At 45.3% G+C, this 14,474-nt stretch overlaps 1 protein-coding gene across 2 annotated transcripts in view; it reads left to right on the forward strand.

Annotated features, from left to right (window-relative positions):
- RAB11FIP4 (RAB11 family interacting protein 4) overlaps positions 1 to 14,474 on the forward strand; it is a 71,935-nt gene that overhangs the window by 9,585 nt on the left and 47,876 nt on the right. For both annotated transcript variants that reach the window (XM_072351655.1, XM_072351656.1), the window contains exon 2: positions 9,143 to 9,230. In XM_072351655.1, coding sequence (XP_072207756.1) covers positions 9,143 to 9,230 — 88 coding nt within the window. The remainder of the gene's footprint in view (positions 1 to 9,142; positions 9,231 to 14,474) is intronic.

A 14,474-nucleotide genomic window follows, 5' to 3' on the forward strand; every position in this document is an offset into this window, starting at 1 on the left:
GTTTCTGAAGACTAGCAGTAGCTGATGTATGGTATCATTATCACTGGGCTGTGTTGGCTGCAGGTATCTATCAGCTTAGCAGCTGGTATGAAATGCAAGCTTATGTCTAGCTAAGTAGACTGGAAACTGCATTCCTGTTACTGATTTAGCAGCTACATATATTTGTCTTAATGACAGGTGATGTCCTGCATCGATTCACTGACAACTAGCTTTTGTCTTGCATCTGAGCTCTGTTTTGGCTGATTTGTCTGTCCTCAGACAGACCCGAACTCCCTTCTTGCATGTCTTCTGCACATATTTAGGTCATGTTGGGTTTCCAGAAATGATCTGCCACTGAGCCATTAGGGAGCGCAGGGTTGCTAGCAGAGCAGAACTGGAACAGAGAGTTCCCTGGGAGCTGTGAGCTGCTGTCCAATCTATTGGCTGGGGCAAAGAACCAATTTCTTCTCCATTCCTCTCCTCTTTCCCTGCAGCGGTTATTTTTGGAATCTCCATCTCTGAATATCACTCGTGAGAGCTGTGTTGCAGTAAATGAGAGTGCAGGCCAGATAGTTTCAAACCAGCCAGTCTTGGTTTTTCTAGTGAGTTTTATGTAAGACTGCACAAGGCATTTGCTTCTTTTTGTACGTCTGTGATACGTGCTAGTTCCCCACCGTAGTACAGTACTGTAGTGTTGTTCCAGCTCATGCCCATAATCAAAACATTGGTTCTGTGACAGAGCTGGTAATTTAACACAGCTCTCCTGAGAGCTGAGCTACTCCTTCAATAACAGACACTTGTTTTTGTATGGAAGGAGGTGCTGGGATGAGTGAGTGTGAGTGTGCATCCAGATCACTTCAGCATAGAATTAGCCTTACTAATTACTTGCCCTTCTTTCTTAATAGAGGATTTACTAAACATTTGGCCTCCTTTAATGTACTCCAGCAGCCTAAGTTGGCTTTCCCTAGGAGATCAGCATTCAGCTCTTTATCTGGGCGGAATTCCCTTTATACCAGTTATGCTCACACTGGATCAGGGTCAGCAGCTCCTACCCGGGGTAAGCCATGGCTTTCTAGACAGGAGCAGTCTTCCCATCCTTGTCATGGGGTGTTTTCAATGCATTGCAAGAATTCTGCCTTAGTGAGGACAACAGTATGCATGAGATCTTGAGGGACTGTTCATCACTGCAAAAAAAAGCATTATAAATGGATGGAAAACCAGCTAGAAAACATAACACACACCTTCAGGCATCTGATGTTGTTAAAGATAAAGCCTCCTAGATGGATAGTCAGGAGAGAGAAAGAGGTTCTCAAAACTGAAGCTTGTGACCAGAGTCTGGTTCTGGAAGGACTTGTTTTCTGTTGCTGCTGTATAGAAACGAGTGGGGGTACTGCCATCCCTCCAAATACCCACACCCACTCCCTTGCTGCTCTCAAAGCTTCAGTCTCACCTTCCTTCCAGCACAGCTTCCTGGCATTATGGTCCAAGCAGTGCTCCGTGCTGCTGTCTCTCCTGGAAGAAGTTGCTGGTGTTGCTGTGGTTTTGAAGGAGGAAGACCCTGGGGCAGTAAATGCCGCAGCTATGTTTGCAAAATGCCATGAATGAGCAGTCCGTGCACACAGCATAAACTGTCATGAAAGGTCAGCAGAGTATGTGGTTTTTGAGAATAGCATTGCATTATATTCTTCTTCAAGCAGATAATTTATTCGAGCAGTGACAGATTGTCTGGTCCATCTGAGGAGCTGGCCTGCAACTCAGGCCTAGATGTGGCTGCCATGGATTCCCTTCGCTGTCTAAGTGTGGAGTATCCAAGCATAAAATGAACTATCAGACCAAATCTTAGTGGTGCTATGTTAGGTTTGAACTGCAGGATGAGAAACCTTGAGAGGCAGCAGTCTGTACCTGCTGCTATACCTGCTAATAGGATGTACTGTAATGTGGAGCTCCACTGTACAGCTTCTAAGGCTGAGAAGAATATGTATTTTATATGCACACAGGGTTTTTGCATTTCATCTACACAAAAATTCTGGCTAATTATTCCTTCTAATGTCTTTCTCAGCATACATCAAAGGATAGTGTAGATGGGTGTCATTTTTATACGGTGAGTACTTGCTCCTTTGCCATTTTAATGATGCATTCCTGTATGGGGGAATGGCTCGTGAGGTGGGAGAGGGAAGAATGTGGGGGCTTCTGAGCTATTGCATTGCTCAATGTTATCCTCTGGGCATTAGCAGTCCTAGCTCTGTGCTCCACCGCTGCCTGCTCAGCTGTGCTTCCCTTGTCTTGACGTCAGCACAGTCAGCTGCTGAGCAGACCTGTCAGCCTCATTTCATACTTAGTAATTATCCCCCCATCGGGTGGTACTTGCTGCACGTTCCTCCTCTGTTTTGCTGGGGAAGGATACTTCCTCTTAGCCACACTTTTCAGGAAGGTTAAGTATCTTTCTCTTCAACTAAGTGGAATATTGTTCCTTTAATCATACCTTTCTGCTTGATGTTTGTCATCTTAACTAACGGGTTTCTCCCTGTGCCGGATTCATCCAATACTCGTTCCTCCTGGGATTCCTGTCAAAGCATTAATGTGCTGTGAAATTTCTTTCATTCAAGTTTAATTTCAGGACTGCTGCTCAGGCTTTTGCATTTGAGATCAGATCTCATGACCTAGATTTCATCCTCTCTATCTGTGGGCATGCCAAAGGCCAAGCGTGCTTCCTCTTAACAGCTGGGTTCAAAAGTGATTTTGGGAGAGTGTGCTGAGCCCTGAGGATGCCCCAGTTGTGCCTTGTGGGGCAGCCCTGTGCTGGCTCTGTATCTCTCCTGTTTGAAAGTTTGGTGTGAAACACAGCAGTGTGTGCTGGCTGCATGTGTATGGGTAGTTTTATGCACTGAGGACAGAAAGTAACAGTGGAAGCACACGGTCAAGAGAAAATAACAAGTGTAACACCTGCTTTCTGTCTTTGAGGCTGGAGATCCAAACTGTAAGGATGCTGCTGTCAAAATGGGGTGATACTGTGATATATTGGGAGTCTGTGATAGAGTGCCAGAATACAGCTGACAGAAAGGGGGCTTGTTCTGATCTTGCATATTTCTCCTGTCGTTTGTCCATCCTATTGTGATGCAGCAGCCGACACTGAGCGGGCACTGGAAGCACAAGACCAAAATATCTACAGACTCTTCTGCCATCCATCAGCCCATATGTGAGAAGTTCTCACTTCAAATCACTCTTGCACAGCCTGGAGAGTACCTGTGGCAGTGGCATTAGCTTCAGATTCTGGTTTGGTCTATTATCTGCAGCTTCATTTTGGCTTTGGGTGCTGTTTTTTCTCTTAAAGGAGAGGAGCTGGCACAGGGGGTGTGTGAGGTTCGTGCTGTGACCTTCAGGGATAGCTCAGCCTTGCTCAGTTCTCCCCTCCCTCTGCAGCCTCCTTCTACTCTATTGTGCCTGCTCTTCGCCTGTGATTGCACCTCAATTGAAGTGTGACTGCAGATGTGTCAGCAAGGAAGGCACTGAGAAAGTGTTGGCTCAGGAGGCGGTGCTGTTTGCCCCACCTCTCTCACCAGTTTTACTTATAGGTGATAATTGTTCTTGGAGCAGATCCCATTTGGCTGATGTGTCGCAACTGGAGGCCATGAAAACCAGTGTTCTATGGAAGTTCCCTGTATGTTCTGATGGGGATGATCACACACACCACAAGCTGTGAAGAGGGAGAATACATTTTTCTCTGATAATGAATCCATGCTGCATCACTTGTAGATAAGCCAGCTGCAACCCAAACGTCTTCCTTCTCATTTAAAGGCAAAGCTTGCTGCACCCACATGACCAACTGCATCCTGCGTCTCTTGAGATCAGACTGTTTTGTGCTATATTTGACATGTGCTAATGGACGAGACAATTCATTTCAGCTTGTCACAGCTTTTGATAGCAACCTTATTTTTCAGAAGGATGTGGTTTCAGTTCTGGTAGAAGAGGAGGAGAAGGTGTTAATGCAGCCCTGTTTATTTTAGCAAGGGAGTGAATCAGTGGTTTTAGGAGAACGGTTCAGCACCTTAACTCTTTGTTTCCAGAACAACACCCAGAAAATCACTGTAGAGCCAACAGATGGCTCTGGCATATTTTTAGCCTTGCTCTCTGTTCCCATGGTATTCCAGACTGTGTGGGATTCCCCATAGACTGTTGTACCATCGGTGGGCACAGCCAAACACTTTGTTTTGCAACACAGCATCAGAGGGAAGGAGGCAAACAGCCTCCTGCTCACATCAGCTCTGTTGGAGTAACTTTGAGTGAGAGCTTCTCACGTATGAGCTTGCAGGAAGGATGGGAGAACAGCAGATTCGGTAGCTGTGAGCAGTCACTTTGGGGTACGTCCTGTGAGGCAGCTTAGGAAACTTTTTTCACTCAAGAGTATTTTTCATTCTCATGAATAAAACGGACAGTGACCCTTCTTTGGGTGTTGTCACAGCCAGAGCTACTCGTGTGCACTTTGTCCAAAGCTTACAAGTGATTCTTTGTGTTATAAGATGTATTGTTCTGTAAGCAGAGCAGCTAGCCAGTGGGACACGTGGTGCAAGGAGAGGGATCTGCCATCCTGGTGCAGCCCTGCACATCACTGCTGTTTTCTCCATTTGGGTAGCTGGTGGATTCTTTTCTTTCATTGAACAGAGGCCCCATGGCCTCCTGGTCTCCCTTTTACAGAGAAAACTCTCAGTTTAAGTCTGAAGTCTCTTAAAATTGGAGTGAGTTCAGTTCTGCTGCTCCCTGTATAAACTGTGGGGCGACCTCTGATTCCTCCCTGCAGCATTTACATATGTAATCTCCTTTTGCTGGAAGTGTTTGTAGGCTTTGAACAAATGCTTCTGCTTCAGGAGATCCTGCCCAAATGTCGCTGCTGCAGCACGGTCTGACCTTTCCTGCAAGCACTTGTCTTGCCATTCCTGCTGCTCCCAGGTGCTCCCTGCTCTCACTACAGAGTGAAACGTGCTCACAGACTCCTGCAGTATGAAGGCAGGCTGCTGAGTTATCTATTTCAATTGGCGTCTTCTAGCTGTGACTTGAATCCTGCTGAAGGGTTTTAGTGGATGGAGCCAGTGTGGGGTCCCTGAGAAGTAATTTACGGCTAAATCTAACAGATTTTCTTTGTGTGAATAAATCTCCTCTGTGCTAGCGCTAGTTTTTGAAGAAAATTAGGAGAGTTCAGTAGAGGTCTGAGCTTTCTTGCCTGGAGATGGCAGCGGGATTGAGGTGCTCGTAGGAAAGTCTTTGCTGCAAAATAATGGCACTCTGCTTTGGCAGTAGGAGTCCTGAACCAGGACTTGACCAGAGCTTTTAAACCATTAATGTGCATCTCTGCCACGGTCTGTGCTGATCACAAAACTGCTCCTTCACTCTGAGCTTTGTCCCTTTTCTTAAGGATTTTTTCCTTCATCATAGAGACTCTTTAAATAAGCCTCTTTCCTAGGCTGCTCTTGACTATCAGAAAGCAACAGGGAAAACAACACATTGCAGTGCACTCAGAATAGTTGGGAAATGCAATGGAGAGGAAGCAAAAGCTTTGGCTGATTGCACAGAAAGAATAATCACCCATTCATCCACGTAAGCCAAACAATAGGGACGAAGGGTATGATTTTCTCCAATTGTTTCCCAAAGCAGAAAATGATTTATTTCTTCTCTTTGAGACTACTGGATGTCTACCAAGGAGCTCATTGGAGACCCTTGCAGCTGCCAGAGGAGCTGGATAGGCTGTTAAGCCTTCAGCTAACTTTTTTTTAAATCTTTTTCTGCCCCCATTCTTCTCTCCATACAACAAAGTAAGAGTTTGCAATCCAGGCCTTGCTTGTGCTGACCCCACGCCGTGGGGGTTCGCTCTTTGTTGTGGTGCAGAGAAAAGTGTCTGTCCCCAGCCCAAAGCTCCAGCTCATCTCAGTGGTCTGTGGTGCTCAGCTCTGGAGCGCAGGGTATTTCCCCACAGGCATCACAGCCATCACATGGTCATTTCAGCACTGAATTTTGGCAGCAGTTGGTGCTGCAGTCCTTTGTCCTTTGCAGAGGGATCCGCACAGGAGGCAAAACCCAGCACTGCCTGAAGGTGCAGGAATCTGACTGTCTCCAGTGCTGGCATGTCCCATTCCACTACTGGGGCTGAAACACTGCTGCTTCTGTTTGCTATCAGAGCACTGTATCTGTGAGCCCGTTGGGCTGTTGACTGAAAAAAAAGGCTTTAATGTCATGCAGCCTGGCTGTTGGACTGATAAGCTCTTAACACTTCTCAGGACAATAAATAAATTCTATAACTTAATCCCCTTCTGAGAAGAATAGGACATTATTTTTCTACAAAGTGGAACAGAAGGATGGTTGACACAATATGGACAGCGGAGAAGATTTAGAGGTAGCTGTGATGGTGTTGCATATTTGGTGACATTTCGAAACTGCTTAAGCGCTGCTTAAATCAAGAAGTGGCTTTTGCTTTTGTTCCAGCCCTACCAAGAGGCCCTGTCTGATGGTCCTTTATAGGTGTTGCAGATAAGATGGTCCCTGCAGCAAAGAACCTCAGAAAACAGATGTTAAATGTGCGTGATCAAGTGCACTAGGATCTCAAAGCTGCATAGGTACACAGGGGTTAGCATACTGTGCGTGTGTGCATTAGTGCTCCAGCTGTATGCTACTATCTACTGAAATATAATCTTAGCTGGTGAAAATCCTCGTGTCCCTCTGCACTGGCTGAAGATGTGAGCAGAACTGGCATTGATTCCACAGGCTGTTCTGTAAGTTCTTCATCTCTCCTGAACTGATGTCAGTTATTTGCATTACAAAATCTAATTGAAAACCTGCCAAATTGGATTTGGGGGAAACTGGAGACGGAAGCACTTTGCTCAGGTGATAATTTCATTTGCTTCTAAGACAGTGCTCAGACCTAAAAATGGATATGTTCTTTGCTCCTCCATAACAAACACATCTGGGCATGTAGTACTTCCTTTCATTTGATTAGAGAATGTAATTGTATGTGACTGAGAAACAGGTGGACTAAAATCACTGGATCAACTTTGAGAAATACATTTGGCATACCAGGCTTGCTGGGAACACCCAGTGACACTGCTGTGCTATGGCACTATATTAAAATGTGCAGAGACTTCCCAGCTGCCTGCAGGAATCTGTATTAAAACCTAAAACTCAATTTCTTGCCTCTTAGCAAGAAACCTACAGGAAACAGGATTCTCCAGAGCAATGCTGCAAGCATCTGAAATGCTATTTATTTATGTAACAACAATGGGAGCTGGCTGTTTGTCAGAGTTATGGGCTGGTCTGTAGCCCAGAGGGCCGATGTCTGATCAGATTCTGCTGCTGTGGCTGTGAGGGGATGAATGCTCAGCTGGTGGCCGCTCCGAGGTCCCCATCAGTGTCCCTGGGATGGGGCTGTTATTCCAGTTGACACATCTGCCACGTCTCAGGAAGATTTTCAGCTCTAAAATGGTGATGCTGCCAGCCTCAGTGGCTGGTGTGATTGTGCTGCTTTCAATGCATCCAAAAATAGTGTGAAGTAAGGAACTGCTGCTGCTGCTTCATCTTTCTGTAACGTTTATGCTGTTTGTGAAGGCAAGCAAGATAACGGTGACCCTGCTTTCCAGTAGTGAGCCTGTATCTGTTTAATTGGATTCAGGAGGGATTTCCTGCTGGTCTTGTATGCATTAAACCCACACTACAGTTTCGGTGAAGTGCCTGTGTTCTGGAAGCTTTTACTACTGATGGGAACCACAGGAGCCCCACGTGTGTGTTGTCTCTCAGGGGATGAGCAAGGTGTTCATTAGGGCAGGTGTGCTTGTGGTTACAGGACAGGACCTGCAGCCTGAATGTCTGTATCTGCAGGGAACTCTGCCAGGTCTTTGCTATACGTGGATTCTGCTTGATGTTCTGTCTGCCTGTATTGTATATTGAGCTGTATTTCATGTGTATACAAAATGAGATATCAGTGGGAAAATCTCTCTTACCCATCCAGAGAGGAGCCAGGCCTCACAGTGCACAAATCTGGGCTTTCCACTGGAAGCCTCCAAATTGACAGCAGACAGTCTGAATTAGCCAGGAGATCGGTGGGAAGGAAGGTCTCATGGCTCTTTGAATGTAAAATGTGAATCTTTTTGACAGTCCAGAATAAAACACCATGACAGAATTTATGGGTAGAGAGGCTGATGTCTAAAATCTGTGTCTGAATAGAGATCAAAGTTGCTCATCTGGGATATCCTGTGGTTCAGCCCTCCCGGCTAGAATAAAATGTCTCAAGCAAAGATTTGGAGGCAATGTACTCTTTTATCTTCCACACCTGCCATCCTCTGTATGGTTAATTTACTGCTGTGTCAGTGGTGGTACCCAGCCTTCATCCTGAGCAAGCAAAGCCACCAGGATTGTCTCATATTGCTCTATTTGGATTCTGCAAGTCTACTGTGGTGTATACATTATTATTATAAAACAGTTGTCGAATTGCTGATTCTTTTGTATTGTTGGTTTCTGATAGTGGCTGCTTTTCATTGCCTGCTATCTATTTGGCAGTATCACTGTTCTGTCCCACGCACAGCAGGCAGCAGAGGTTTGGGGTGGATGAAGAGCACCCGAACTGTGTGTGTACTGAACATGTCACAAACTTTTATTAAAAATAGTTGTTTTTTCTTATTCAAACTTGTGTTCTCTGCTATGGCAAGGGAGTCTTTGTTTGATCCCAAGTGGCCAAAGAATGCTGACTGTTTTTGGCTGGATTCTTCAGGGAATGAATGAGGCTGTGCTCATCCTCTCCTTCCCCATTACCTTTTGATAGAGATGGAGTAGAGCTCAGAAAGGTTTTCACTTGTTAACTGTATGGACAATGGGAGCCCCAAGGGGAGCGGACCTCTTAGCACTGTTCTCAACAGATGATAGGTGCGGTCACAGATCCACCCCCTGTTAAACTCTCCAGGTCCATGTGGAGGAGTACTGATGTGTCCCAAGTGTAGAAACTTTGGTCAGAGCATTCTTGATGTGGATTGTCCAATGTAAGACCCAGTTTCTGCTTGGAGAGCAGCTTGAATGATTCAAGCAAACACTGAGGTTATTCTGCCAGCGGTGTGCTGTGGAAGCTGTAGACCAGTTGGACAGGAGGTGGTTCACCAATATCAACGTGCATTTTTATCATCTTCTCTTTTAGGTGGAAAAACTGGCAAAGTACTTGGACCCAAATGATTTGGGAAGAATCAATTTTAAGGACTTCTGCCATGGAGTTTTTGCTATCAAAGGTATGTGCATGTTTCTTAAAAATAGCCCACTTCAGTGCTACCAATGTTTTTCTGGTTGCAGGAAATGTAATGATCAAAGCGAGCGCGTCTGCTAGGGAGCAGCAGTATGCTTTCCTGCTTAATACAGGCATAAACAGTTACAATCCCCAGCGGTCTTTCTTGGCTTTCTTTTTTCTGTCTTTTAGGAATTAAAAGCCCAGAGCTGAGTGTGTGTTCCTGAGCTCCGTGTTTGTGAGGATTGCTGGGTGACCCCTTCAGTGAGAGCTGAGCGTTTCTGGCCACGTCGCTCATGGTGTAGCTGGTTTGCTGCTTGGTGTAGCAGTGCAATTATGCCTTATCTGAGACTGGCTGATGTTTATGCGGCAGAAAGCAGCACGGCTGGACTGGCTGCTGCTTCTCTCTTGGCTGTGATTATTTGTAGTGGCAGTAGGGCAACTCTGGGAACAGAGCCACTATATTTTTGCTTCTTGAGCAATTCATGCATCAGTGGTGAGCAATGTTAGAGTTCCTACATGCACAGATGCTTGTGTGTTGGTTTGCTGTTAATTTTTCAAAGCAAATGTGGTGTGGTTTAAAGCAAAACATAGCAGGAAAAAACAGCAGAAGAAGGAGTAGCCTTGTGGATGGCAGGCAGCATCCAGGTCTGATGCTCCCAGGTTTCTGGTTCTGCTGTTGATTTACATAAGGGAAGTTAGGGATCCCTTTGGCATTAATTTCTCTACTAGAAAATTTAAGACTAATGTGCTTTTCTTATCCGCAAGGTATAGTTGCTTTGTGTTTTCAGACTACCTAGGTGATTGTATTGGAATTAAGAGTTAATTACAGGCTGGACATGTTAAGGAGCCTGGAAGGCAGAGACCAGTTAGATCAAACCATCTCCTTTGCACAGAAGGCACAGACACTACTGTGCATCTCCAGCATTGCCAAAGGACAGTGGAGCGAACAGCAGAGAGACTTCAATTGTTTTAAATCTTCTAGCTTCCCATAGCAAAATAATGCAGCCTGTCCTTTCCCAGACACCTGCTATGTCCTCAGTGAAGTGCCAGAATGTCATCACAGCCCCCAGGCTTCACTTCAGGGGCAAAGGGAATGTCACAGCAACTGCAGCCTGATTGCAGGAGAGTCCTCTGGAGGGTCTGCTACAGCGAAACTACTATGAAGCCATAATGATGCAGGAATGTGGCACCATAGCCATGTTAATTAATGTTTATGGCAGGAGAATAGTGTATAATTATGTTTTTTTCTGGTAGTCCAGTTTGTTTTGAATTGCTGTGTAAAACATCAGGCAGGCTTGAAGCATCTAGAATAGATTCAGATCCCTTTCAGATCCAGGTATTGATCTTAGCTGTAAGCTAAATGTTGGAGCCTGAAGAGTATATCCTAACATCAGATTGTTCAGTGTCTGCTCTGTAACTGAGTGATAGCACCTCTCACTGCAAGGAGAAACCTCAAGCCCTGTGTCCACAAACTGCAGCTTGGCCGCTCTCCTGCATAAACCAGGACACTGTTCTGTCTTGCACAGTAAACATGCCAAGTGTCGTGCTTTACAAGTGGACATCTGGCCTTGCCTTCACAGTGTTCCTGAGCTGGATAAACCTCATGATGTGTGAGTCATGTACCTCCACAGCAGCTGCTAGAACTCTCAGGTGGAAGAAACAATCTTCCTCAGCTGCTAAATAGTAGGAACCATGGGGAGGGATGTGCTGAGGAGCCTCACTAACAGCAGGCGTCTCCAGAAGTGATGGAGAGAGCTGTTCCTAGTGGAGGTGTCGGTGTTAGGGGCAGAGGTGTGCTGGAGGAGCTCACTCCTGCTGTCTCTGGGGTGGAAGTGTTTTCTATTTATGGAAAGCTTTGCCTCTTTTTGCTTGTCCTTTGTGGATTAAAGCACTTTGCCTGAGCGTTTCAGTGGAGCCCCCGCTGTTTTCCCCATGCAATTAGGCTCTGCCAGAGCCAGGGACAGGCTTGCCATCAAATTTAAAGCTTTGCAGCAGTTTCACTGGAGTATCAGAGTATGACGGTTTTACTACTGCTGAAGCTGCCTTTGCTCTCTGCTCACTGCATGACTTTATTTCTAATAACTGCATCAGTCTGGAGAGCAATTGCCATCAAATAACAGCCATACCCTCTTACCTAGCAGCTGTCAAAGCCAGAACAGTTGTCTGAAGTGGCACTGTGCAGGGATGCTGAGAGCAGCCAGAACATCACCCTCAGCCTGAGTTCCCATTGATTTCAGCAGGGTCAGCATGGGATCCATTACAGTTTGCTCAGCAATGACTGTTTTCGCTGTACTGAATTTATTGTGCCATTCCAGTAAATATTTTCAGCACTCGTAATACTTGAAGGTTTGAGTGGAACTATTATCTCTAATGTGCTTTAAAGGCTGCTAGGTTCTGCAGCCAGACGTGTTTGCAGGACCAGGCTCTTGGTCTGTTTAGCAGGATCTAATTTGGTTTGATCTGTGCTTTCTATTTTGAGATTTCTGTTGTCTTTTCAATATAGTCCCTCCGCTTTGATACTTGAACTTAAAAACCCAGCGCCGTGACAAACGAAGGGCGAGCTCCCCCTGCTGACCCTGGTGTTGCAGCTCATTAATGAGAGGGTACAACGTGAATACAAATTAATGCAGAATCAAAAGAAAAAGGGCAAATATATTCTGACTTCATAGCTTATTTTAACCATAAAAGCAACAGTGACCGCTGTGCAGGACAATGACTTTAATAAGGGCAGTGATACATGGGCTGGTTTTGGGGAGGGCTGTTGTGGGTATGAGTGAAGAGCCGAGCTCTGCTATTGTGAGTAACTACATAACCCTTTAATGGATTGATGTTTTTTGTTCTTAAAAGTAGTGCAGTTTCCTAAGGCTCAATCTGAAACCATAAATAAGTTTCATACACTGTTAAGGATCCAGGAGTAGGTGAAGTGAGAAGCTGGGAAAAATGCCCGGAACCAACTGCATTCAGTTAGGTAATCAGGTTTGATTTCCTATAGCATTAAAATTGTTTAATTGCCTGTGAAAATTGCCTGACACGGGATGGGTTAATTCTTTGCTGCAATTGCATTTATTAGTGGCCAGAATGTCTGTTTGCAAATTGACTGTTCAACAAACTTTTTTCTTCCATTTTCAAATGAAACTGATGGCAAATGAGTCAAATGATGTGGGAAGGGAAATCACGTCTGGCATCCTGAGAAAACTGAAAATGTTAAAGGTTGTTCCCCTTCAGTGACTTGGAAAACATGAGCCCTAAGCAAGGATTATGCAAAAGATGATCCTGTCCTTTCTGTGGGACAGGCAGCACCGTGCTGAGAGTTTGCTTCAATTAGCTGGGTGTTTTCAAGAGATATTAGTGTTTTCGCAAGAAGAAAGCATAGATGATTATGTGGTTATGGTATGACACAGAATTCTTGTTCTGCAGCAGAATTCCCCTCACCGGGGACAAGTCACATGTCATTTTACTTCACTTTGCCTCTGCAAAGTGCAAATAATTCCCCCATCATGTGTTTGTCCCTAATGCATTGATGGCTAAAAGAGCTGTGCTCACTTCTGCATTTTTAACGCTGTGTTAAATGGTTGGGGCTTTTTGTTTGTTTGTCTTAAACTCGGGTAATTCAGACAGAACTAGATTAGAGAAACTCTGTTCTGCTGGGTGGGAGCTGGCACACAGCAGTGTGGTTGGCTCACCTCACACCTCTGGCCAGAGGGGGAAATTCAGCTGCCCCATCTCTGTCCTTCTGTGACCTGGTATTTGAGTTCTGCCTCCGAATGTGGGGCTGTTTTGGATCTGTGTCACCCTGCACAGTGATTTATGTGATGTGCAGCCCTTCTGCAGGGTGCTCTCCACTGAGGGCAGCCCTTTGCAGAGCTGTGCTGGTAAATAAGGAAGGACTTGAAGTTGTTCTTGGGTTTGCTCTGTGCCTCTTTCATTCCTCACTGACAGCAGTGGAGCTCCTTGGACTCCTTGCCAAGCACTGCCCAGAAAAGTACATGAGGAAATTTTCCCAACCACAGCAAGGCAGATGAAATATTAAGCATATTAAAATATTATGATGTAAGTAGGCATTCAAATAAAATAGCTCCAAACAGCCATGTAAGTGGCTTTCAGTTTTATTGTTTCCTGGAAAATGAAATTATAGCAATAATAGGACATTTCGGTGCAGGAGATCCTTAAAGTAGCCAGAAAGTATTCCTTCACTTATTTGCAATGGGTTATTTATGGACAGTTTGTAGCCTTGAGTGCATCATGCTGCATAGCTTGAAATATCCATCGTGGCAGTTCTGCAAGCCGAGCCAAAATGTTTCTCCTCAAGAGAGAGCGTAGTAGCAGGAAGCACCCTGCGTGCCAGGCCAGAGCACTCCCTGAGCAAACTGCTGCCCAATGCCTTCACGTTTCCACGCTGAGATTTGCCAGAGTAAACCTGGATTTTTTTTATTATTATTTGTTAAATTTCCTTTCTGGTCTGAGACTTGAATGTAGCTCACTGCTGTGTCCCAGGCTGCAGACCTAAATATGTTCAGGTAATAAGACACGCACACTGTATTTGAGATGCTGCAGGTTAATGCAGTCCCCTCTTTATATTATGCCCCCTGTGTAAAGTTTGTGTCTTGACAGGGGAAAAGAGTAACAGAGAATTAATCCTTTAAGTACAGTTCTAAACAGGAGTAAAAACAGTGGCACAATCCTAAGCATCTTGATGCCATTGGGTGTCTTTCCATTGATCTGATGGTGGCTGGATCAGGTCCAGATGACTGCAAGAGCACAGTGATGTGTTTCAGTAATCCTAAAGGAAAATGGCCTCTCAGCATTTTCTTTATAGAATCATAGATCGATGTAATGTGATACATGTGACAACACGCAGATCTTCCCAGCAGGATAAGGAGGCCCAAGCTGTGATGCCAGTACACTAACCATGCTAAGCAAACCTCTCCCATAGGGGAACATCAGTTGCTGCACCCTCAAACATCGTCCTATCAAAAATTCACCTTTACAGGGATTGTCTCAGATGAACCTACATCCTGAGCCTGTCAGTGTCAATAGAAGTTCTGTCTGTGACTTCAATACAAGCAAGATTGGTCTCCATTTGCCAAGCCGAGCTATGCCAGATTGGATTAAATGCCTGTTGATGTTCTGGAAATGGATCAAAAGCTTGATTGGCTTCTGTGGTCCTGGACCAGGACACAAAGCCCGTGCCAGGTGGCTGTCATGAAGAAGTGGGGAGGGCTGCCCCATGCTGGTTAGGTATAGAGAA

The sequence above is a fragment of the Excalfactoria chinensis genome, chromosome 17 (genome assembly GCF_039878825.1).
Source record: "Excalfactoria chinensis isolate bCotChi1 chromosome 17, bCotChi1.hap2, whole genome shotgun sequence".
Lineage (NCBI taxonomy): Eukaryota > Metazoa > Chordata > Aves > Galliformes > Phasianidae > Excalfactoria > Excalfactoria chinensis.